This window comes from Abramis brama (assembly GCF_963993115.1).
Source record: "Abramis brama genome assembly, chromosome: 6".
NCBI lineage: Eukaryota > Metazoa > Chordata > Actinopteri > Cypriniformes > Leuciscidae > Abramis > Abramis brama.
Window position 1 is genome coordinate 14,342,922 of NC_139968.1, and position 23,302 is coordinate 14,366,223.

General features: G+C 36.6%; 1 protein-coding gene across 2 annotated transcripts; it reads left to right on the forward strand.

The window, feature by feature from the left end:
• Positions 1-9,065: 9,065 nt before the first annotated feature.
• LOC311084418 (ICOS ligand-like) lies at positions 9,066-19,804 on the forward strand. 2 transcript variants are annotated; one of them, XM_084116426.1, is made up of 4 exons: positions 9,066-9,209; positions 14,874-14,914; positions 14,994-15,341; positions 15,486-19,804. In XM_084116426.1, the coding sequence occupies exons 1-4, from the start codon at positions 9,199-9,201 to the stop codon at positions 15,665-15,667; spliced, it is 582 nt and encodes a 193-aa protein (XP_083972552.1). In that variant the 5' UTR covers positions 9,066-9,198; the 3' UTR covers positions 15,668-19,804. The 2 variants fall into 2 exon arrangements, with proteins under 2 accessions (XP_083972552.1, XP_083972553.1); XM_084116427.1 differs by having other exon boundaries at positions 15,009-15,341.
• Positions 19,805-23,302: the final 3,498 nt, after the last annotated feature.

A 23,302-nucleotide genomic window follows, 5' to 3' on the forward strand; every position in this document is an offset into this window, starting at 1 on the left:
ATGCTCGGGAGTCAAATCGGTTCGTGTGTGATGTGTTGATTTTGCCGTGTGGCTGCGCACCACACACTGTACGACCAAAACTGTTAGACCCGTGATTTTTTATCGCCGTGTGTGGGGTCTATCAGGTTTGGAAAATCGTCCGACAATTTTAAAATCGTCCCATGTGAACCAGGCTTTATCATCCAACCCTGTGACATGAATAAACCCTGATGATGCTGTTGATCTTTAGCTGTTTTTTTAGGATGTTCTCATGCATATCAATATAAATCCACACAGTGTAACTACACAGGCTACACAGTGTGGTTAAACTCAACTGAAATGTTAAAGCAAAACCAGAAATATGTTCCACTGGTCACTTGAAAACCAATGACAAACAGAGTCTCTCACCTTTGTCTAGAGTGGAGGTTTAACCTTAAACCGAGTGCCAGTACCTTCATACATTTATGTGTCTCAGTTCTCACAGTCGTCTTTAAACTCTAATGGAAACAGCAGAATTGCAGTATCTCTGCTTTGTCTACTGAGACAAAGTAGACAAAGCAGAGTCTAAATGGTCATATCCAGGCAAAGCCAGGTGGTTTAACCTGTAACATTATTAATTTAAGAATATTTATAGTCTACATGAAGAAACAACAACAATTATTCTATCAAACTGTTAAACCCCACTCACTGACTGCACTGCCATTCTTTTTCCGTTTGAGGTTAAAAAATGCCGATATGTCTAAAGCAAATGTGAACTCTGCTCAAGGGTAAACCACCTGTCAAGAACAACATGACACCATGAGTCATTTATTGTCAAGTGACCAACTTTACACTTTATTTGAGCTTAACCACACTGCTTACACTTCTGCTTAGAAGAGCAAAAGATTTAATGCACAGATTTAATGTCTATTATCTTTTAGGAGATGCAATAAACTTCAACTTGAACAACTGTACCAACTTCAGCTACAGGCAAAACAACTCTGAAATGTCCAACACAATTATGCACAAAATACACTGTGAATATTAAAAATGTACAAAGAATGTGAAATGCTTAGTAAAAACTCTTAGAAGCTGCAAAATGCTCGTGTTTGCTGTCCTTCACACGACAAAGCCACACCACTTACAGGCAGTCAGACTGAACTCTGACTTTCACTTTGAACTCAGACTCTAAATTTTGGCCATTTTGAATGCCAAGCAGAGCTGATCCTGACTTCCATGGGCCTGGGCTGGCCCTAAGCAAAATTCTGTTAAGGGGCCCCCCTAACTGACCCATGAGCAATTTAAACCATTTGCCATTGCCACACAGTCAGACCTGACAGGCTGACACCCCAGTGCTCCCACTACAATCCTCCCTCCTTTAACTACTAATGAAAATGTAATTCCTGATATATTGTTACTAGGAAGTACATTAAAAGTACTAAAAGTACATTCTTAAGAATTTACATTTTAAATAGTACAAAGTTAATTAGGCCAATTGATATCAAAAATGCATCCTGTGAATGAATAAAAGCTAGAATGGCTTGCCATAGCACGTCACTGTGTTTTAAATGATAAAAGCAATACTTGATATTTGATGGTTATTATTTACTGATGGATGTGCATCCATATTGACCAGTATGTCCAGCCAATCAACATTTTAAATGCAATATAGCCATAAATCAATAGTCACTGTCAATGCATTGCTTTCCATCTTGCTTTATTGCAGAGTAAAAATAGCACTTCGACTTCGGCGCAGTAATATCTTCACTAGAGGGAGCGGGGGCCGGTGAGAGGATTTTTCACGAGTGAAGATATTACTGGCTCCTCCAGTAGGCTAGACAGCTGGGCTCATAGTTTGCAGGTTTGCTTAGTGGCAAACTTTTTTCATTTGATTGGTTCAACCGCCACCCGCCCGAATTTAATTAAAATATTATTTTTCGTCATGTCATCCGCCCGATCCGCGGTTCATCCGCATCATAGTGTGTGTGTGTGTGTGTGTGTGTGTGTGTGAGTTGGCTCGGCCCTCCCTCATGCAGTTTAATTGGTTGACATTGCGTGTTTGATTGACAGGAACAGAATGTGAGGCTGATCAGACAGTCGAAACGAATGTGTGTGCTCCTTTAGGCCTATATAATTATTTTTTTGTTGTTCTTTGAATTAGTCAATTATTTTAAATAAAATTAAAATCATTCATTATTTCATTATCACATAATGATTTAATTTCTATAGGCTATATTTTTTAGCAGACTTTTTTTTCCTGTCCTGGACTCGGACTCGAACCTTTTTGGACTCGGTCTTGTCGTGGACTCGAACCTCTTTGGACTTGGTCTTGACTTGGACTCGACTAGTCCTGGTCTTGGACTCGACAAAGGTGGTCTTGACTACAGCCCTAGAACGCATGTTAACGTTCGCCCTTTGTCGTTTATCAAACGTAATAAATAGTTGTATTTCACTCTCACTTTTTTAGTCAGGCACAAAGTCACAGAACACAGCCCTGGAAGTGGCCGGCGTTAGCAAACAAGACACAGACAGACCAAAAGATGCACTGCCCAGCTGGGTTAGACAGACAAGACTAGAGAGAGATGCACATCAACTTAACTTTACTGTTCTTTGCTAACATCAAACTTGGAGAGGAGAGAACAAGTCTACCTGATTGCTGTTCCCGCAATTCACTCTCATAGTGCTTTTTTTCTCTATTTTCGTGACCAGCAGGAGTTCCGCCTAATTTTCTCATATGTTGTAAACTTTAGACAGGCTTTGACACGAGGAGGAGGCGGGGCCTTGAGTAATTTGCAGGGCCCTTGAGTATGTTATAGGGCTGATCAGCTCTGATGCCAAGACTCAAGTAAAAATGCTACCACCGTACAGGTTACATATATTTAAACATTATATTTCATACATAACATATGTTTAAAAGTTTAAAAGGTTAGTTCACCCAAAAATACTAATTATATCATCATTTACTCACACTAATGTCATTCCAAACCAGTAAGACAAACAAAAATGGAGATCTTTTAGATGAAATCTGAGTGATTTCTGTCTCTCCCTTGACAGCTACGCAACAACCACTTTGAGATCCTTTTGAACTTTTGAACAGAGGGCCTGGCTTTCATGGCACGGCTGTTTGAGAGCTCAGGGATCGAGTCCACACGAAAGATCCGGCAGAGTCAGAGCAATCGAGAACGAGGGAAGAAAGAAGAGGTCGACTATCCCAACAATGAAATCTGATTCCACCACTAGCACTAATGCTAGCTTGTACATTAAAGTAGAGAAATGGAAAGTGACCACAGCATAAACTTAGCAGGAAAGTTCTGTCTTGTTTGGGCTGTTTAGGGATCTTTGTATTTGCAGTGTGCTTTATGCATAAGAGACTGAATGATGCTGTGCACTTGACAAGTGAACTTAAGTAAATCTACAGTAACACAGTGTACTTGTGCTATATGTTGTTAAAATAAATGTCATCTGCTTTAATATTTTGTTATATAATGACATTTTAAAGCATGGCTTAAGTATCCAAATCACTGTGCAGCATTTCAAGGATTTAGTTCAGGAGTTTATCCAGTAGAGGGCGCCACACAACAGTGAGAAAAACACTAAACTACTCCTTCCTGTTCACTGTATTTCTAGTTCTGAGCATAACCTACACTGTATTATGTTATATTTATGCTTAAAACAAAGAAGTGTGACTTCATTGAAATAATATATTCTCAGAAAAGTCATAACAGCTTAAACAGTTTGGATTCTTAGTTAAAGTCACCTTGAATCTTCTTGAAAACATGACAAAAAATACAGTACATTTGATATTCAAGGTGGCAAGGAGCACATTTGCATCTTTCTCAGAAGAATATGTACATACAGGTGAACGTGATTTCACCAAGGAGGAAGTTTCCTGAATCAACATCCTTGTTGGTCCTGGAAAAACATCCTTATCAACCAATCACATTTTAGGTTTAGGTTTACTGTTAGGTTTAGGCTTCATCATCTTTATCAACCAATAATTGTCCACTGATTTGAGGGCTAGTTTATGGTTTGTGTACGGTGTGGGGTTCTGGTTTGACTGGAATGTTGTTTCGGGACCAACAAAGATGTTGATCCAGCCCAGAATCCAGAGCTGTGTGGAATCCACATGTACCAGATGGGGGCCGGATCTGGGCCGACACTATGTTGCTGTCTGGGAGAAACCACATTTTTACAACCGATTTTACAATTTGTGAATAATAAAAAGGTCTGACAGTCGTGCAGTTGAAGACACCATCTACTCATTCTGTGGAGTGTCTATAACAACTTGTATAGAAGATCTCAACCTTGAGCACCATGTTTCATCTTTATATACAAAGAAAAAAAAATTATGTGTAATTGTCATGCTGCTAATAACGCAGATAACAAGAGAGTGTTACAGACAGTGAACAGAACAACTTTATAAGGGAACTAATGAGGGAGAATGTAATCAGGGAGAACAGAAACAGGTGCGAATGGTTAACTAATCAAGATACACAATAAGGGCAAATGAACTGAACAAGACAAACTAAATGAAGACATAATGTCATAGTAATGAGTCAGACTTGGTAAATGAAACACAGTTCTAATTTGAACATAATTATGAAATAACACATAAAGAAAACATAATAGATTTAACACTAGTAAACACAACATGAAGAAAGAAACTTGTGGTACAGAATTGTCAAGACAGCAACACACTGACCGACTCGTTTGTCCTTTAGCAAACAATGTTCCTTTTTTAGTGTCTCATTCTGTTATACATTTGAAATGCATGTTCTGTTTTATTATCATGGTGTTTTGGTTTCCTTGTTTGCCTGACTGTGTTCCCTATATATAGCGACTTTTCGTTTTTGCGGATCTGTGTGAACACACACAACATTGTCGTCTGTACAAAGAAAACAGGTTTCCATTTTTTTTGTGCATCGTTGTCGTGTAAACATACCCTTATTTGTTTTTTGTTTTCTTTGTATCATTGTTTCCTTTTCTGTTTTCTTTGTTTGCATTTGTTACTATTCATTGTTTGATTAATGCATCTCACCTGTTTCTTGTTTCCTCTCCCTGTAAACCTTGATATATAGAGAGCTTGTTTTCAGTTATTGTTTGCTGATGACTTATATTAAATTATATTCAAAACAAGTCTTATTTTCATACTCAGCTTTGTTTCTCAAATAAACAGATCTTTCTTAAGGAGACAAAAATACTGTGTTTGATATGCAAGGTGGTAAGGTTTAGGGAAGTGTTCAGAATGCTCATTATTAAAAAAATTACAGGCTGGAATAATCATCATACTAAAGGGACATTTAAGGCACTAAACACTTTCAAGACATTTTATTAAGACATTTAACACTTCAAATATCCCAGTGAACATTGAAGATCAATCTTACAGATGTATTTCAACATTAAATAAGGTTCTTGGCTTCTGTCATACCCAGTTCATGTAAATATACAGTACTGTACATGTTAGTATTTATACACAAACATACACACAAAATTAAAACTATGACAAAGCTGTTTTAATGTGATCAATATAGATTTGATTTTAAAAGAGAAATATATTATGACATTGTTGTTCACTTTACATCATTTTTCACAAGTGTCTAAAACTCTCCACACACTGTAGTTTAGCAGGTATTTCTCCATGCATCTCGCCACAGTTCTTATAGAGTCACAGATTTAAACTGTTATTTTCTGATCTCACACACATTCCTACTGTCAGTGTGTCTCAATACACTGTCTGCTTTATCAAGTACTTCAGGAATGCAGATCTTCCAGTGACGTCCTCAATCTGACCTGCAGAGAAAGAAAAACAAAAGGGTAATTTTTTTTTAAAAAAACACAGCCTTTTCATAAATTTGCCATTCAATTTGTTTAATGTTTTACATTCACTAAGGTGTGGTGTTACTGTAACCCTTGCTCCATGATGCTGGAGTTATAAACACTGAAAAGAGCAACATCCATTTATTTAGCAAATTCTGCTGCCAATCGACTGATGTGTTATAGGGAATTAATGAATCAGATTTGAAATGATGTGCAGTTTTAATATTAGCAAACATAAAATCATGTAGGCCTATAAATAAATAAAAATATTTAACAAAAGCAAACACAACGTAAAGAAACAATATATCATCAGGAGGATAATTTGGCCCTTTCTAAACTATTAATGATGCTTTTTTCATCACAAAGGATAATCAGTATTATGGATGGACAGGCAGACAGACGAATGGAGTTATTTAAAATATATCATGTTATTTATAATGACTGAACAATTTGTAACAACGAGGTGCCAATAATCACAAACATTTTAGGATTCAGGGTTTCAGACTAATTCCCATTTACTCACTTATTTCAGTGGTGTGTTTCTTTTTGCTAATTAATAATAAAATAATAAGTCTCATTTGCTGGCCAGTCTCATGAAAAAAAAATATATAGGCTATATATATTTTTTTTTTGCAAAATGATTTCATATGAGAGTTAATTGACATGTAGGTGCAATATTACTTATAGTAAACAAACAATGTCTAAAGGGGACTATCAAAAAAGTGTTACCCATATTTTTTCCTAGACGTGTGGCGGCAGTTCGGAAATTTTAGTTGAACTCCTTTTTTTAGTTCTGGATTTAGATATAAGCATGGATGTTTGTCTGAAATGTGTAAAGCTCTAGAGCAAGAATCCAGTCATGGGAAGTTTAATTGAGTATCAAATATATTAGCAACTTTTACGCTCTACTTGACTACATTTTTTAATAAGTAGCCTAAATGTACTTTTTACTCCAACACATTTCTGATGAGTAATGCAATTACACATTACATTTTGCATGGCACCTAACTTTTTCAGAAGCAGTTTGTTTCTGCTATAAAGAATTGATATTGACTATCAAGTTGACTTTGATTATGTAATTTTACTTAATATTTAATTTATCCGCTATATTGATGAGACCTTTTTGAAGGATATTGGTTTACTTAAGGCCTATTTGTGAAATTGAGCTTAACTGAGACTTGAGAGTTTGTAGACGTTTAAAAGGTTGTTGTGTTGCCCTTTATTTTTTGCAATATTTAAAGTCCAACTGAAATCAAAATCGACCCTATTTACTTTGTTAGCGCATATTACTAGTCTTGTGGTGAAAAATTTATCCGTGCAAGTTAATACACAGAAAAAAAATGTTTGCCGTGGTAATCTTTAATCAAAATCTGAAAAGTTACTTCCGGTCTGGAATGGCGTTCCTTCTCTGATGATGTAGGTTTGACGGCTTGGGTTGGGAAACGCTTAACCACTCCCCTCAAACCGTTAGTCTGCTATGAGTGCGAGATGTAAAACCCTGCCCTCTGTTTCCGTTTCACTGGGAAATACGTCACAACACTGGAGAAAAGACGTTTGCAACTTCCGGTTCACGCGGACTTTAAGTGTTCAGATTTATTTTGATTTAAGAAAATAAACATGATTTCTCATATTACAAATCAATTGTTTCCTTATTTTCACTGGCATGTCTCTTAGGTGTCGAGGACTAGTGCATCTTTGAGCCAATACGTTCGGTATGAGTAAAATACTTAAAGGGATGGTTCGGAGTAATTTCAACCTAGGGTCCTTTGCACCATGACCTCGAGCCAAACATATTTTTGTGAGTGAATTCAGCACAATAGAGAACATAAATGGACAACTATAAAGGCGATTTTCTCAGTGTTTCGATTTTTTTTTGCACCCTCAGATTCCAGATTTTCAGATAGTTGTATCTCGGCCAAATATTGCCCTATCATAACAAACCACGCATCAATGGAAAGCTTATTTATTCTGCTTTCAGATGATGTATAAATCTCAATTTCAAAAAATTGACCCATGTGACTGGTTTTGTGGTCCAGGGTCACAAATGTGTCCTTAAATGCCTAAAAATCTATAGAATTGATCCAAGATCAGGTAAAAATATGTAGACACTGGTTCATGGGTTCACAGAGATTATCACCCAATATTATATTCCTGCAATACCGGTGGCTGCAGTTTCAGGACCACAGTTCCAGGACCCTAGTTTTTTTGTGACAGTGCCACCTAGTCAATTCTATGAAGTGACTCATTTTTTCAAGGTGAAGCACTGCTACTTCTGCAGAGTGATTTACTCCAACTCTGAGCAAACTCTCTGCTCCTCACTTCGCCTTCTGAGAATATAGTTCCCTGTATGTATACGGTTAGAAGATGGCTGTGTCTCATGTGACCTTGTTATTTGTACACGCTGTGACTATACAAATCACAACATGTAAATAGGAAAATGTTGGCGTTATTTTGTCACTTATTGGGAGCAGTATGCTAGCTGGAGCCATTTACCTCCAGTCTTTGTGCTAAGCTAGGCTAGCGGTGGATGCGTCAGACAGAGTTACGGCACACACGGAGATGAAAAGGGTATGTATGGACTTATCTAACTCTGGGGGATACGGTGAATAAGCTAAAGTCCCAAAAAGTCGGCATGTTCCTTTAAGCTAGGTTTATACTCGCCGCATCCGCAGGAGCGTGACGGATTCGTGCGGCAAAAAATCCGTCATTGCGGTGTGGGCGGTTGTGGCCGTTAGGTGCGCAACACACCATTTTGCTTGCCGGTGTGCACGTTTTTTTTATTTGTAACAGCGCGCGCGGCTCCGCATCCAAAGATGCATGACGTCGAGCCGAATCTGGCCAAGCATGTACGTCTCACCGCACCGGCACCCAGTTTGTGCGTCTTAAATTAGTTGCTTACATTTACAAAATGAGCCTATAGCAGACATAAGCCATTTTAATAAAAATAAAGGTCCATGTTTTATAAAATGTCCATGAAACTTACTGAAATGTTTAGTGAAATTGGAAAATATTTAAGATATCGTTAATTTAGCTGTCTAGCCTACATACATGTTTTTATATCCACATATTTTGTTCTAATGTCACAACTAATAATCTCAATGTTTACTGGATTTTACACGATTATTTTTGTGGTGTAGTACTACAATAAACATTGTCACGTGTGGACCTTTCTTTTTCTCACCGTTGATTCCTGATGGTTAGAGGACAAATACGTCGCCCCCTGTCGTTTCACAGAATAGTACAACGGCTAGCACGTCAAGTATAAACGCCTCGTTTGGCAAGGTGTGCGCGCAGTCAGCGGAGGAGACTCGCGCTGCGGAGCCAGGCGAAAGTATAAACAAGGCCTCAAGCGTGTTACGAAAGTCCTCGTCACTTATATAATGTAATATATATAATAATTGTATATATATTAATTGATGCGCTATGATCATCAGGTATGTTCATGATTTTTCAAATGAATTTCTGTTTTCACAAACTACGTACTTCGTAGACATTTCATTTCTATACTACCGCGGCAAGTGTAAAAAAAGTTAGCGCGCTCGCTTTTGCGTTTGGCCTGGTTTGTTTTGGTCCTCACTTTAACTAGTATTAACAAACAAACCCATTTAACGCCATTGATGCATCATTCGTGGTTTGTTTTATTAACGAGTTGCAGGGCAATACTCAGAGAAATAGCTGTAACTATTATTTTTATTTAGCTGTTAGCCATTAGCATTAGCTTGTTCTGTTGGCCTTTTGTTTCTCGGGGCGTGTTTGATTGCCTTTATAGTTTGCTTGGTCTCGTCTTACTCTGCGTTCACGATCTGACCAGTCGGGTAAGATGGGTGAAGATACTTTACAACAAGAACATATAACGTTACTGCTAAATAATTTTCAGAGTTTAACATCTGCAGGACACATATGCTAAGTTACATGCACCAGACTTCCTACCCGGAAGTTTTTCGCAATTCGCATACTGATAGCGGCTCTCTGACGCCCGCAAAATATATACAATATATCGGAAATCAAGCGAGAGAGAGTCTGTTTCTTTCTACCTGGTACTTCGATGCGTTTTCGGTGAACCGATCACAAGTGGCCAGCCAAGAAGCTTTACCGTTTCTCTTGTTATCATCACGCGTTTTAAATCTCAAATGCGTCTTCACTTGCCCTGCCCTGTTTGACAATAATATAAATATATATTCAACATACATTTTACTTAATATTTATTTTTAATCGAAAAAGAAAGATTGATAAAAGACTATTAATTATGATTGAACTGATTCAATGTTCAATTGCTCTTTGGAGTATATTATCAAATAATAACTTACGAATAATAAATTATAATAATTATCAAAGTAAACAATAACATAAGCAAGTTTTTCAAGATTTTTGAAAACAACATCAACCCCATAATAATCAAACAAGAAAAAAAAGCTTTTAAACTAATTACGCATTTAAATAAATACATTTTCCAGGTTATACTTTTATCCAGGCGGTACTTTGCGCTGATCGAGGTAGATTGTGTAGGTCAGTATGGAAATGATCTGCTGAGTCTGTGTTCTTTAATTTGCGCATCGTCAATTAACATTGTCAACCGCAAAATGTTCCACTTCCATCAGCACTTTTATGGGATTGCAGTCTCACTCTATTTGTCCTGTGTTGTAAATCTGGCTAGCAACTATGAGTTATACTATGGCAACTATGGCACTAATAAAGCAAGATATTTTCTTCTTGCTGTGTAAATGCATATATATATACTTCAATCTCTTAAGCTGTGTCCCAAATGACGCACTATGCACTTAAACACCATGTACTCAACCTTGTAGTGTATGAACTTTATACGTTTATTTTGTCTTTCAACATCAGATTCTGATAGCCCCTCCCCCTCCGCTACGTAATTAAAGCTGCGACAGTCGAGTGCATGAAGTGTCCAACGTTCCACACTTATTTTTTTCGGTTAAATAAGTGCATCATCCGGGTACTTAAAGTGCACTTGTTCTTTTTAGAATTTTCAGTGTGAACGCACTACTAGCACTATTTATACTACAAAATGGCATAGAATATTGCACAAGTAAGTGATTTGGGACGCACCTTTCATCTTCAGCAGAAGAGAGTGCAAAGATTGGTGCAGGTATGATGTCACTTTGTAGGTCAACCGCCAGTTCGCATCACACTGTTCCCTCAGAAAAAACCCAGGATTTTGCCATAGGCTTTTGGATTATCGCACACAAAAAAAAAAATCTCTGTGATCAACAAAAGTTTATGATACTTGCACGTTATGTCCATCGAAATAATTTTCACTGATTAAAACAACTTCTATGAAATTAAGCCTAAATGCAGTTGGCAGAAGTTAAAATCTAAAGGCTATAAACGAACTACACCAGGAAATTAAACATCATCATCACCACTAAGCTTCTGACAACTTTTTTAGTTTATCTAAAAACATTTTCCCAGAATGTATCAGTTAGAATAGTTAGTAAAAGCGGAGTGAGTTTACCTGTTCAGCGTGATGATGCCTTGACACTTGTTACAAACCAATTTTTTAAAGACGCGTAACAGCTTAAAAAAAATCACGAGTGGGATAATACTGGTGAAATACTCGTAGAATAAAACGTGAAAGTATCTTGAGCTTGTTTATCACACAGACCTTATGTCAGCCATTTAACCAAAACCCCATTCAAAAATCCATTCACTTCTGAACCAGAAGTGCTAAAATGCTAACTCGCTTCAGCGTTTTGGCCTACAAAGTGATGTCATACCTGCACCACTCTATTGTGTTTCTCTATAGCTACGTTTACATGGACACCTTTTGGTTCAATCGGAATGAAATCAATACGATTGATGAATCTGAACACGGTGTTTACATGAACGATAAATAAAGTAATCGGGTTGATGTGCATGTTTATATGTCACAAGTTTCAAATCAGAATAGATTTTTTGACATGCGCACGCTACACAAATATACAGAGTTTCCCGCATTTCGCGCATAACTATTCTCCTCTATTGGTTCTTTACTTGTTTTAAACAGCAGACGTAATTTTAATCCGTCTCTGGTCATGATTTGGAGACAATGAGCATATTAACCGTTTTGCAGTGCTGCTTATATTTTTCACGCAGTAAAAATGCCCCTCCCCGCGGCCAAAACCAGTCGTCTGTGGATGAGAATCCAAAACAAGGACTGGTGGGACGTTGTCCTGCTTCACTTGACGGACGCAGAGTGAAATGAGAATTTTAGAATGATGGGACACTTATTTATATGACACTTTATTCAACAGGAAGAACAGCTCGTTCCGCGCATTAAACGTCATTACGCTATTTAACGTCATTGCACATGCGCAGTCCTTTCAGTTTCGGTTTTCAATCCGATCAAGTGTTTACATGTTCTCTCGATCGGATTACAAAAGGAATAAACCACCCCTTTCAATCCGCTAGAAATTTAATTCGGATCGAGCTCAATCGGATCGATTAAGGTGTTTACATGAAGGTTTTTTAGTCCGATTGAGCCTTCAATCCGATTATAAGTGTCCATGTAAACGCAGCTTATGTTTTAAAGGAACACGCCAACTTTTTGGGACTTTAGCTTATTCACCGTATCCCCCAGAGTTAGATGAGTCCATACTGTACATACACTTCTCATCTCCGTGCGTGCTGTAACTCTGTCTGACGCACCCACCGCTAGCCTAGCTTAGCACAAAGACTGGAGGTAAACAGCTCCAGCTAGCATACTGCTCCCAATAAGTGACAAAATAACGCCAACATTTTCCTATTTACATCGACTACTTTTGACTGACATAATTCCAGCCACCGGAAACACTATCTGATAAAGTGAGTCGTACAAAACCTTTCTTTTTAGTAAACTTTGTGTACACAAACAATGTAGTCAATGCTCAAGTTCATGTGTAGAGCCCCTGGTGATACTACGAGCACAGTTTTATGTTGTGTCGAGCCTTCTTAGTGTTTTAAAAATAGCGATTTTGATGTTATCATAGAAGTGTCCCATGCACTCCCATTCAAAAGGCATTTTCAAAAGGCATTTTGACCTAAAACAAAAATACGGTCAATCTTAAAAGTGGCGTTTCCATTCTAATTATGCTTTTACATGAAGGTTTGACTCCAGGAGAGTCAGATTAACAAAAAGAGCCTAGGTTCAATTTTGGCGAGAGTTACCCTTTAAAGCGTGTGATTGGCTGTTCGGTACTGATGTCAAAGTTTCACATGCACACGTGTCGGCTTTCGTACGATACTAGAATCTAATACCTCAGTACAAATAGAAAATCAGTACCATAGGTGACAAATAACCAGCCTCAAAAGTGAACTGATTTGAACATAATTGTAAGAAATAATTAAGAACACTGCATGACACTCTGCAGTGACAAATGTGTTGCTTGTTTTCAAGCTTTAATATGAACAACATAAATGGCACTCATCAGTGCTCTGTACTCAGTAAAACTAAAGTGATGCAATTAAAATAGTATGTTATTATGGAACTACTATTGAATAATACAAAAAGTGTTATTCCTTCAAAAAGTAGCACATTAAACATTGCATAGATCGTGGCAGATCTATTAGTTAGCATTTATACTCCAAGACTTGATGCACAGATCTATATTGAGATACAGTAACAGATTTTTGTCCCGTCCGTTGCTATGGTTATCAGTGTCTGTCAGTCATCGCTATTTCGGATTCAATCCCGCATTTAAATAAGGTTGTCAATTCAGAAACTTTGCAATGTGCAGTTAGCAGCATGACACATGCATGTTTTATACCAAAAGCGAGCAAACAGAGCTCCCATTACAATCACTGAAACTCAGCATCGCGCTCCTTACTGATTGCGAAAACTCCCATTATAATCTGTGACTCTTGACAACACCGCACAATGAATTTCTTATTTATATTGTGATGTTTTTTTTATAATGAAACGATTTGCGAATGTGCTGAACTCTATGAGCTCGCGCTAAACAAAAATACAATGTTTTAAGTGGTGATGAGTGGCTTCTGACTAACTTAAACACCTCTGATTGGCAAGTATGCTCAACTGGAATGTCTGTGATTGGCTACAATGCTCAATGCGGCAAACTCTGCTCTTCACAGAGTGCTTGCACAAATACACACGGAAGCATTAACATTATATTGATACTCTCAAATTTTATATCGTCAGCACAATTATCGTGTAGAGTGAGATTTATTAGTTTGATCCATCTTGTTCCTCTGTCACATTTGCTGGTATCATGATGACATCCTCCCTCGAAATCGATTAACTATCAGTTAATGATTATACTAAGTACATGCATACAATATTCATTTAAAATATGTAGGCTATAGGTTACTATAGTATACAGTGCATAATAAAACAAATTGAACGTTTCTTTCACTTGATTGATTGATTGAACATAAATATTAAGACATTTATATTAACACTTAATTTAGCACGTAATTGCATTAAAGATGATTATGAATACATGTAGGGCAAGTGCAAATGCGTGTATAAACTGAGATATCAGGCTAATTCTAGTATCTGTATGCTACGCTAGTACATAAGCTATCTAACACAGACATGAATGTAATTCAAACAGCATTTATTGTAAAATTATTTTGTAGGAATTTTAATCAGGGATAATTGAGAGTACAAAAGTAATTTGAGCCAATGGGATCGCTTGGAGTCCTAACAGAGACCCGATTTCGATGAGAACCTGAGTTGTCACCACACGGTTTCACTTCAGTTTGGGTAACACACTGCCACATAGTGGTGAACATCGGAACAGCATTGCATCAAGTTCCGAAATTAGCACTCGTATTATATCGTTTTAAATATTTTTCCATTATCAGTATATCACGCATGCCTAGTACCAACAGAGCCCTACTGGGTTGCTTTGGTTTTGTCAATTCGAAACTAATCCTGTAACCCTTACTTACAAGCCCCTGGTTACCAGAAACGGCACCTATCTTGAGTCTTGTGACAGTATTTACATCAGAGCAAGTCAGAGAGCTTTTCTAACCAGCATGATCACCATTGATCAGTTCTGATATCTTCTCATCTAGCCTGTTGCCAATGTCCTGCTGTACTGGTTGAGATTAAGCTAGTTAAATTAACTTGTTTTTTTTTCTTTCTGTTTCTGCAGTTGGTGCTTCATCTGTGTGTTTTCAGTGCTGATAAACAAAGGTGAGCATCTGAACAACACGTATGAAAGATGAATGTATGTCACATGTATAAATATCAGACTGTGCCTTTACAATTACAGGTTGTGTGATTTCAGTGTCTCTGCAGGACACGGTACACAGAGAGGCTGTTATTGGTGGTTCTGTTGTCCTGCCATGTTCTTACACTGAATATGAACATAAACTTCAAGACATGGATGTGCTTTGGAGACACAATGACAGTGAGACTGTCTATGATTTAATTAAAGGTAAAGTTTCAGTTACACATCAAAACCCTCGGTACCAGAGCAGAGCTGAAACTTTTCCAGAAGAGTATCGGAGTGGAAACTTTTCCCTCAAACTCATCAATCTCACTCACGCTGATGCAGGAGAGTTCAGCTGCATCATCACACTCTTATCTGAACCACAGACTATACAGCTGATCATTAATGGTACGTAAAAATTGCTCATTTATGTTTAAAGTTTTTTTATTTTTAAAACAGCCTGAATGCTGCTGTATACAAATTATAGACAGATATGTTTTCCTTATCATAGTGAAGTAAAAGTGTTTTTTTTCTGAACTTGTTTTGTTATAGAATCAACAGCAGAAAAAGGCAAAAATTCCACTGAACATGGAAACCAAGGACCGGACACATCACAAGACCAGATGACGAAATGGATCATTCTATCACTTGTATTATTTTTTGTCGTGGTTATAATAGTCTTTTTGGCTATTAAATGTCCCTGGAAAAAAAAAAATACCTCAAGCTTCCTTTGAAGAAGTAAGGCAGTGAAAGATTATATTATAGGTTATATTAAATACCGGTAAATTACAAACATTGTAAACACATCCCCTCACTCCACAACAAAGAAAAATTAAAAATAAGTAGCTATAAAATTAAATATTAAACCATAAAATAAAACACAAATTATAGTGGCATTCATTATAAGCAACATACAAACATCAAGCCAAAATTAATTTATTTAAAAGTGAAACTGTACGGCTCACCTTTCCTATTCGGCATGAATCCATATATGTTTCCATATTTGCCATGTAGCCTAACATTTGGTTGCTACACTATTATTATTATTATTATTATTATTATTATTATATATATTATTATGTAAACAAGGCTTTGTACTTCACTCATGTTCCAATATTCACGTAAACGGCATCCTTCACTTGCGCAAAAATGTGTTTGGTTGGGTGTTGGAAATGCTGATTTTATAGCGGACCATTTAAATTAAGCAATGTAACTTTTATGTTTGGTTGGCTGAATTTTTGTTTTATGATGAATGGCTGAAATGTCAAGTAAGCAACGGCAGAACTGATATGTTGTGACCGCGTGAACGGCCTGTACGATCAGTTGCATTTAATAAAATAAAGATGTATAAAGAAAACGTATAAAATGTGTTCGAGTTTCACAAAAACGAGCATAGCTTGTATTACTTGTTTCCTTACATATAGTATTATCTAGTAGTATGAATTAATATTTATTACCACAATGTGGCAAAGCCATGTATTTTAAATTTTTATTGTAAATTTGAGGTGTCTGCTTAATTAATCATTAGCTAATGATTTGCAAAGATAGCCTGTTATTATGTTATGACTTTACATGTAAAGGCACATTACTTTTAACTCATTAAGTAATATGTCGTTAAGGGTTTTGACATCCCCACTAAAGTTTGAGGTCACAGTTGCACAGTGAATGTAATTTAAAAATGTGTTTAAAAGATGGATAAGTTGGGCTGTACACAAATATTAGCTCATCAGAATCTGAACTACTGACACAGCATTGTGTCTAAACTGAACTTGACCGTTATTGCATCGCTCCGCAACAGCTGTCTACACTGAACGTGTCAGACCATTGCTAATCCATTTGTCCTTTGTATCAGAAGTAGCACAAACGGCCTCATGTTCTCAGTGTCTCACTTTTGAATCCTAGACCTCAAGCTTCAACCAGACATATTGCCACATGAACAATAAGACACCGTATGCACCATACAGTGGAATAGTGGTTGTAGACGGCTTGAAATTGAAAACCATGGCTTAGTGGGGATGTCAGAACCAAAAGGACATAATACTTCATGAGTTAATAGTCATGTGCCTTAACAAGTAAAGTCATAACATAATGATATCTTTGCAAATCGTTAGCTATTGATTCATTAATGCAGACAACTGGAAGTTGAAATGCATGGCTTTGACACATTATTGTAATAAACAAATTAATTTACACTACTAGATAATACTATATGTTAAGGAATTAATCGTGACATTTAAATTAAAAGCAATTAATTTATTAATATTTATTACATTACATTTATTACCCATTACAATAATCAGATAGACTCTTTATTAGTTGCTGAAGTGGTAATCATTAATAAATGGTTTAGTTCTTCATGAGTCATACATTTAAAGGAGTAGTTCACTTTAAAATGAAAATTACCCCATGATTTACTCACCCTCAAGCCATCCGAGATGTATATGACTTTCTTCTTTCAGAATACAATCTGAGTTATATTAATAAACACTCTGACGCTTCCGAGCTTTATAATGGCAGTGGATTGCAACCATCAGTTTGAAGCTCAAAAAAGTGCATCCATCCATGATAAAAGTGCTCCACACGGCTCCGGGGGGTTAATAAAGGCCTTCTGAAGCGAAGCAATGATTTTGTGCAAGAAAAATATTTAACACGTTAAAGTACAATTTTAGCTTTTGGCCATACGCTGTCTACTTGCATATAAAGGGCAACTTAAGACCTTGGAAGTAGTGTTGGGGTGGGAATCTTAAGGCGCTTAACGATCCGATCCCGATTCTGGGAGTAACGATCTGATTCCCAAAATGATTCTTAACATACAGTTTTGGTAACTAATTATCCTGCTGTGCAAATACATGAACTTTAAATTTTAACCAAAATTGGAGTTACTATGCTTTTTGTTTATAGTTAAAATATCTGTTTGACAGTATTGCCATATTAAAAATGATTATGAAGATTTCTTTCAATACTTTTATTTTATTAACAAAGTTATATTCAGAATTAACAAGCTCTGAATGAAACATGGTAAGCCATACAATTGCAAAGAACAATCATTAAGAATAAACAGTTCTCAATTTACAACTAAGTATGACAATTTTTCTCACTAAAATAACGACGTGAGGGCAAACTGTATCGTGGCTCAAGTACCTGTAACATCGTGCGAAATCCTTGGTTATCCACAACGGAGTAAGGGTGCAAATCTTTGGCAATAAAACCCGTAATTCGTTTCGGCTTTTCAGAATTCGGTAGAAGCTTTGCTGCTTGCTCGAGGGTCCTTTGACTGTAAACGGGAATGTTCGTGATTGGAACAGAATGCTGTTTCTCCAGCTCTGAGTGGAACCGTGTAATATGTTTCTTCATATTAGTTGTGTTGCTGAAATATTTGAATTTGGTGCCACAGACTTTGCACACAGTATGGCTTTTATCTACGACACCTTTTTCGGTGTCTTCAGAAAATCCAAAATGTTGCCACACAGTCGATTTCAAATTTGATGGAGCAGCTCATAGTTTGTCCGTTTTATCTTAAACGAAGCCAATTCACCAGCATACAAACGTTCGTCTATCAACGGGTTTTTCTGTTTGGCCAGTGACCGCACGCGCGCACAGTGGTAAGTGGCAGTTTGAATTGAACACAGAATCGATTTTGAATCGTTAGATAATGAATTGCGATGCATCAACCTTTTCTCCCACCCCTAAGTAGTGTAGTGCGTCATGGCGTAGCGTAAATATCAGCATTACTTGCATAAGTTGAGCTTTACACTTAAGTGGAATCTGTATGTTCGTTTGGCCGGTAGCTAGTTATTTTACTTAATACAGTTTTACATATGAATATTTTTCTTACACAAACGCATCTCTTCACTTCAGAAGGCCTTTATTAACCTCCCGGAGCAGTGTGGAGCACTTTTATATGCTTCAAACTGATGGTTGCAATCCACTGCCATTATAAATCTCGGAAGCGTAAGGGTATTTTTTTAATATAACTCAGATTGTATTCGTCTGAAAGACAAAGTCATATACACATTGGATGGCTTGAGGGTGATCAATCATGGGGTAATTTTCCTTTTAAAGTGAACTACTCCTTTAACTCATAATAATGTGTGCAATAGTTAAGCAGTAATGCTTATTAGTGCACCCTTATTGTGAAGTGTTACCATTACGTTTAATAAATTCACCCTTTAGATGTACCATAGAGCTGTTTCCACTAGAATAATAGTGATAATTTACAGTAATATAGCTTGAAAAGCATGTAATATATGCTGGTGCAAGGCACCGGTGTTATCTCTCTTAGCATATAAACCGCTCTGTGCTGTCGTGTCTCAGACTGTGTGCACTGCGGAGGCTCGCATGACTCTGATGCAAAACCAGACTTTGTTCACCCCATGGAAAGCACGTTTAGACTCTCTGAATAGTTCCCTATCCCTTATATAATGCACCATGTGCCATATAACATTGTGTGAACAAGTGACTGATTTCAGCTACAGCTTTAGCATCTTTCTATAATGCGGGGGGCGGGACACTCCGAGAGCATTTGACTGGACAGAAAATCTGATGAGAAGCTGAAGTGCAGAGTGATATCATCAAAATTATTGATCCATATTGGCAGAAGTGAGACACTGTACGCTTTGAATATTTGTATCTTTAAAATGTGTGTTTTTTTTGTTTTGGAGCACTATTATATATATATATTTATTTAACATATTCATACTAAAAGGCAAAAAACTTCTGTTTTGATTTTATATGGACTTTAAGGCCTGTTAGTGGCATCTGAGCAGAGCATATTTTGTTGGTGAGCATGTTGGTGCCTTAATAATTCTGTACCACAAGTGTTCTTTCTTCATGTTGTGTTTGCTAGAATAAATAAAGCTGATAAAAGGGAAGCCTCTTTGTTTGGACTGAAGCCATTAATCTTCTTAATCTTAACACTTAGGTTGTTTTATAATCAATTATATATTTTTCTTTTGTAGATTTTCATTAAAAGCATGAAAGCTTCTCTCCTGCACTTACTCAAGGCCTTATAACGCTATTCATCTTGGTAATAATAATTACAACATTTAAGCCTTAGTTTTTAGTGTCTAATAAATGTACAAGACAATATAAATCCCAGTATGTTATGTAAGGCACATTTCTAATATTACTGTTGGATCTTTTTGATTTCTCAGTTTTATTTTTGGGTGAGAGCTTTACTTTTACGTTTTTAGACATTTATAAAGCATTGAATTGATTTTGTCAGGCATAGATATCCCAGTGAAGGATAAAGCCACTTATCTGGATTTTGTCAATTCTAAGAATATGAGTAGATGTTTTGACAACTGAAAGAACAGGAATTAAATCTGTGGTCACATAGAAACTTCTCTCAAGGAAAGAATTTGCTTTCTAAAGCTGAGAGACTCTCTCTATTTTATTACTTCTCTTTATGTTGATGTTCAGACTTTCAAAGCTATTGAAAGTTATTTTAATTGTATTTCAAAGCTATTTAATATTTTATTAGTTATAAAAAGGCTGTCTTCATTTTCTCAGATTTCTTCTATTAATTAAACTTTTAAAATTAACTGAAGTAAACGTAAAATTTGACAAAATATATGATGCAATTTTTTTGTGACAATTTAGCTAAGAATAGTATTGTTTTGGTTAGTCAATTATTTTGTAATGTATTATATACATTGCAATATACATAATTATTAAAATACTTAAGTGCTACCCCTCAAGAAAGTTCTTACAGAGGTTTATTTCTGACTCCTGTAATCTCAAAGCTAAACATTTGGTTTGTTATTGTGAATAAACTAATAGTCTCTGGGACAGCAGTTTGGGCATTTGTTTGATTCCTGATATACATTATTCAAGACAAGAGTTGGATGTTATCTAATCTCATTTTGTTGAAAAGAGCAGCGATGAATTAAATGAGTAAATGTACTCAGACTTACATTATTATGAGAGAGAAGCTTCAGCTCTCAGCTCTTTGCAGCTCCTCTGGGAAAAGATTATATTCTGGATCATGATCCTCAAGTGAATAATTTCACTGAATGATGTCTTATATTTCTGTTGTCATTGTGCCACACTGACATACACTGTCATATCTTGACTTGTTCATTGTCACTGTACAAACAACAAAAAAATGCAGAGCTACCGGTTATCCTCATGCTGACAGGAACTGAAAACAACAAGGAGCGACTGGAATTTTCTTTTTCATTTGCCTTTCAAATTTTGTTTATTAAAAAAACAGCAGATGAAGCAGGAGGAAAGTAACTCTCTCTTAAATGAAATAAATGAATAAATACACAAGAAATCACCAGAGTTAAGGTTATATCTTGGCTCAATCCAGAAAGCTCTGGCTCATAGTTGCACTATAATACTGCATAGTGCAGTAAAAGTAGTGAGTGATAGTGAAAAAGATTCAGAGAGTGATATTCTCTGGCAATGTGATGGGAGGAGAAACTTTAAACAAACTGGTTGTACACTTAATAAAAACAGGATGAGCAGGTCAGCTGACATGCACGGTATGTTCTTTTTTTATTTACAGCTATGCTTTTGTAATAATACAATATAACTTATTGAAGCCTAATATTTATTTACTGAGAACTAGTAATTATGGTACGTGTGTTAATAAAAACACATATTGGTTATATTATACAATGTGATTATATTTCCACACTTTTGATTAATAAAAATAAAAAAAAGATAAAAGCCCTGCACATGACATGCAGAAAAAAAATTATATATATATAAATTTATATGTACTGCATGTCATGTGCGGGGCTTTTATCATTTGTATATATATATATATATATATATATATATATATATCTTTTTATACAGTCAATCGCAAAGCTCTTTCCCGTTTTAGATGTGTTTTGGGTGTTTTTCGCGACATTCACGCTGAAAACCGATGCTGGCGCACGGCATTTTTGCCACTCAGTGGGTGTAACTGCAGTCACTCTGGCCGACGGTGATGTCACACGCATACCCTCTATAAGTGCATACCCTCTATAAAGCCACTCCCCTTGTATCTCTTGCTGCAAATTAAAGAAATTTGCAGTGAAGGAATTTTAGAGACAAAGGCTATGTTCACACTGCCAGTTTTTGGGATTGACAACCGCACTAGGTTTGAGTCTCGAAATGTCCAGTTCACACAGCAACTTGCACCTTGAATAATATCTGTATGAACGTACAATGGGAGTCAAGCCCGTATTCTCATATTATATTCTGTATCAAAGATCATATATATTTTAAATCAAAGATGGCGACATCCATTAAACTGAAAAGTCATATCACATTTGACACGACGAGTCCAATCGAGTTCATCGATCATATCTTTATTAACCGACTGCAGCGTTTATATCTGGTGGAGAGTGGAGCCATTTGAGTTTTATGCATATGTGTAGCACACAAAACATGGTAAACATGCGTTTGTGCAGAGCATATCTCTCGCACTGTATGTAGTGATGGACATCTAATTGTCCAGTCCGGTTCCATTCACACAGAGGTTTTCCAAGAATGCGGTAGTCCTGAAAAGTTGTGTGTGAGGTGTGAGTTCAGTTATGGAAGTGAATTGTGCCAACTCGCTCGCTTGAGAGAATTTTATCAAACTGATGCTCTCTATGTTCCATTTGATTGGCTGTTTGCTGCCTATGTCACACTTTTGCTGACCAGTTGATAGGATTCTTCAGGACCAGAGGAGATGCAGTTACATTTCATTTATTTCCACACTTTAATATGTGAATTATATTGTCAGAAAACTGAACATTTAGCATTTTCAGGCTTTTATTTGTGCTTAGATAAAACAACGCTGCTGCACACTCGAGTTTATGGCTGCTATAAATTTGACCTGCCACAAGATGGTGCTGTTTTCGACACTTTTAATGCTTCAAATCTTTTCCCGGAACAATCAGGGGAAAGTCTCAGTGCTTCATGAGGCTTCATTTGCCTATCCCTACTGTCATGTTTGGTGGCTGTACACAAAGATAATCAAAGTCAAAATAATAAACGGGAGAATAACTTGGAAGAAACACAACCACCAACACATTGATATTAAACAATATTGGACCATGAACAGATTGAAAAAGGGCTTATATACACAAACAAAGGTATGTCCCGTTTATAACTTAAAGGAATAGTTAACTCAAAATGAAAATTCTGTCATTAGGTTTTTTCAAACCTGTATGAATGTATTTCTTCTGCTGAACACAAAGGAAGATATTTTGAAGAATGTCTGTAAACAGACAATTGATGTACCCAGTGACTCATAGTCGGAAAAAAAAATACCATGGAAGTAAACTGGGTCCAGGAAAAAAGTCTCAGTTTGAAGGCATACAATTTCCTCTTGGATGAAGCTCTAGCGTATAAGATTGTCTCAACAATCAATAGTTGGTCCCCCTCAG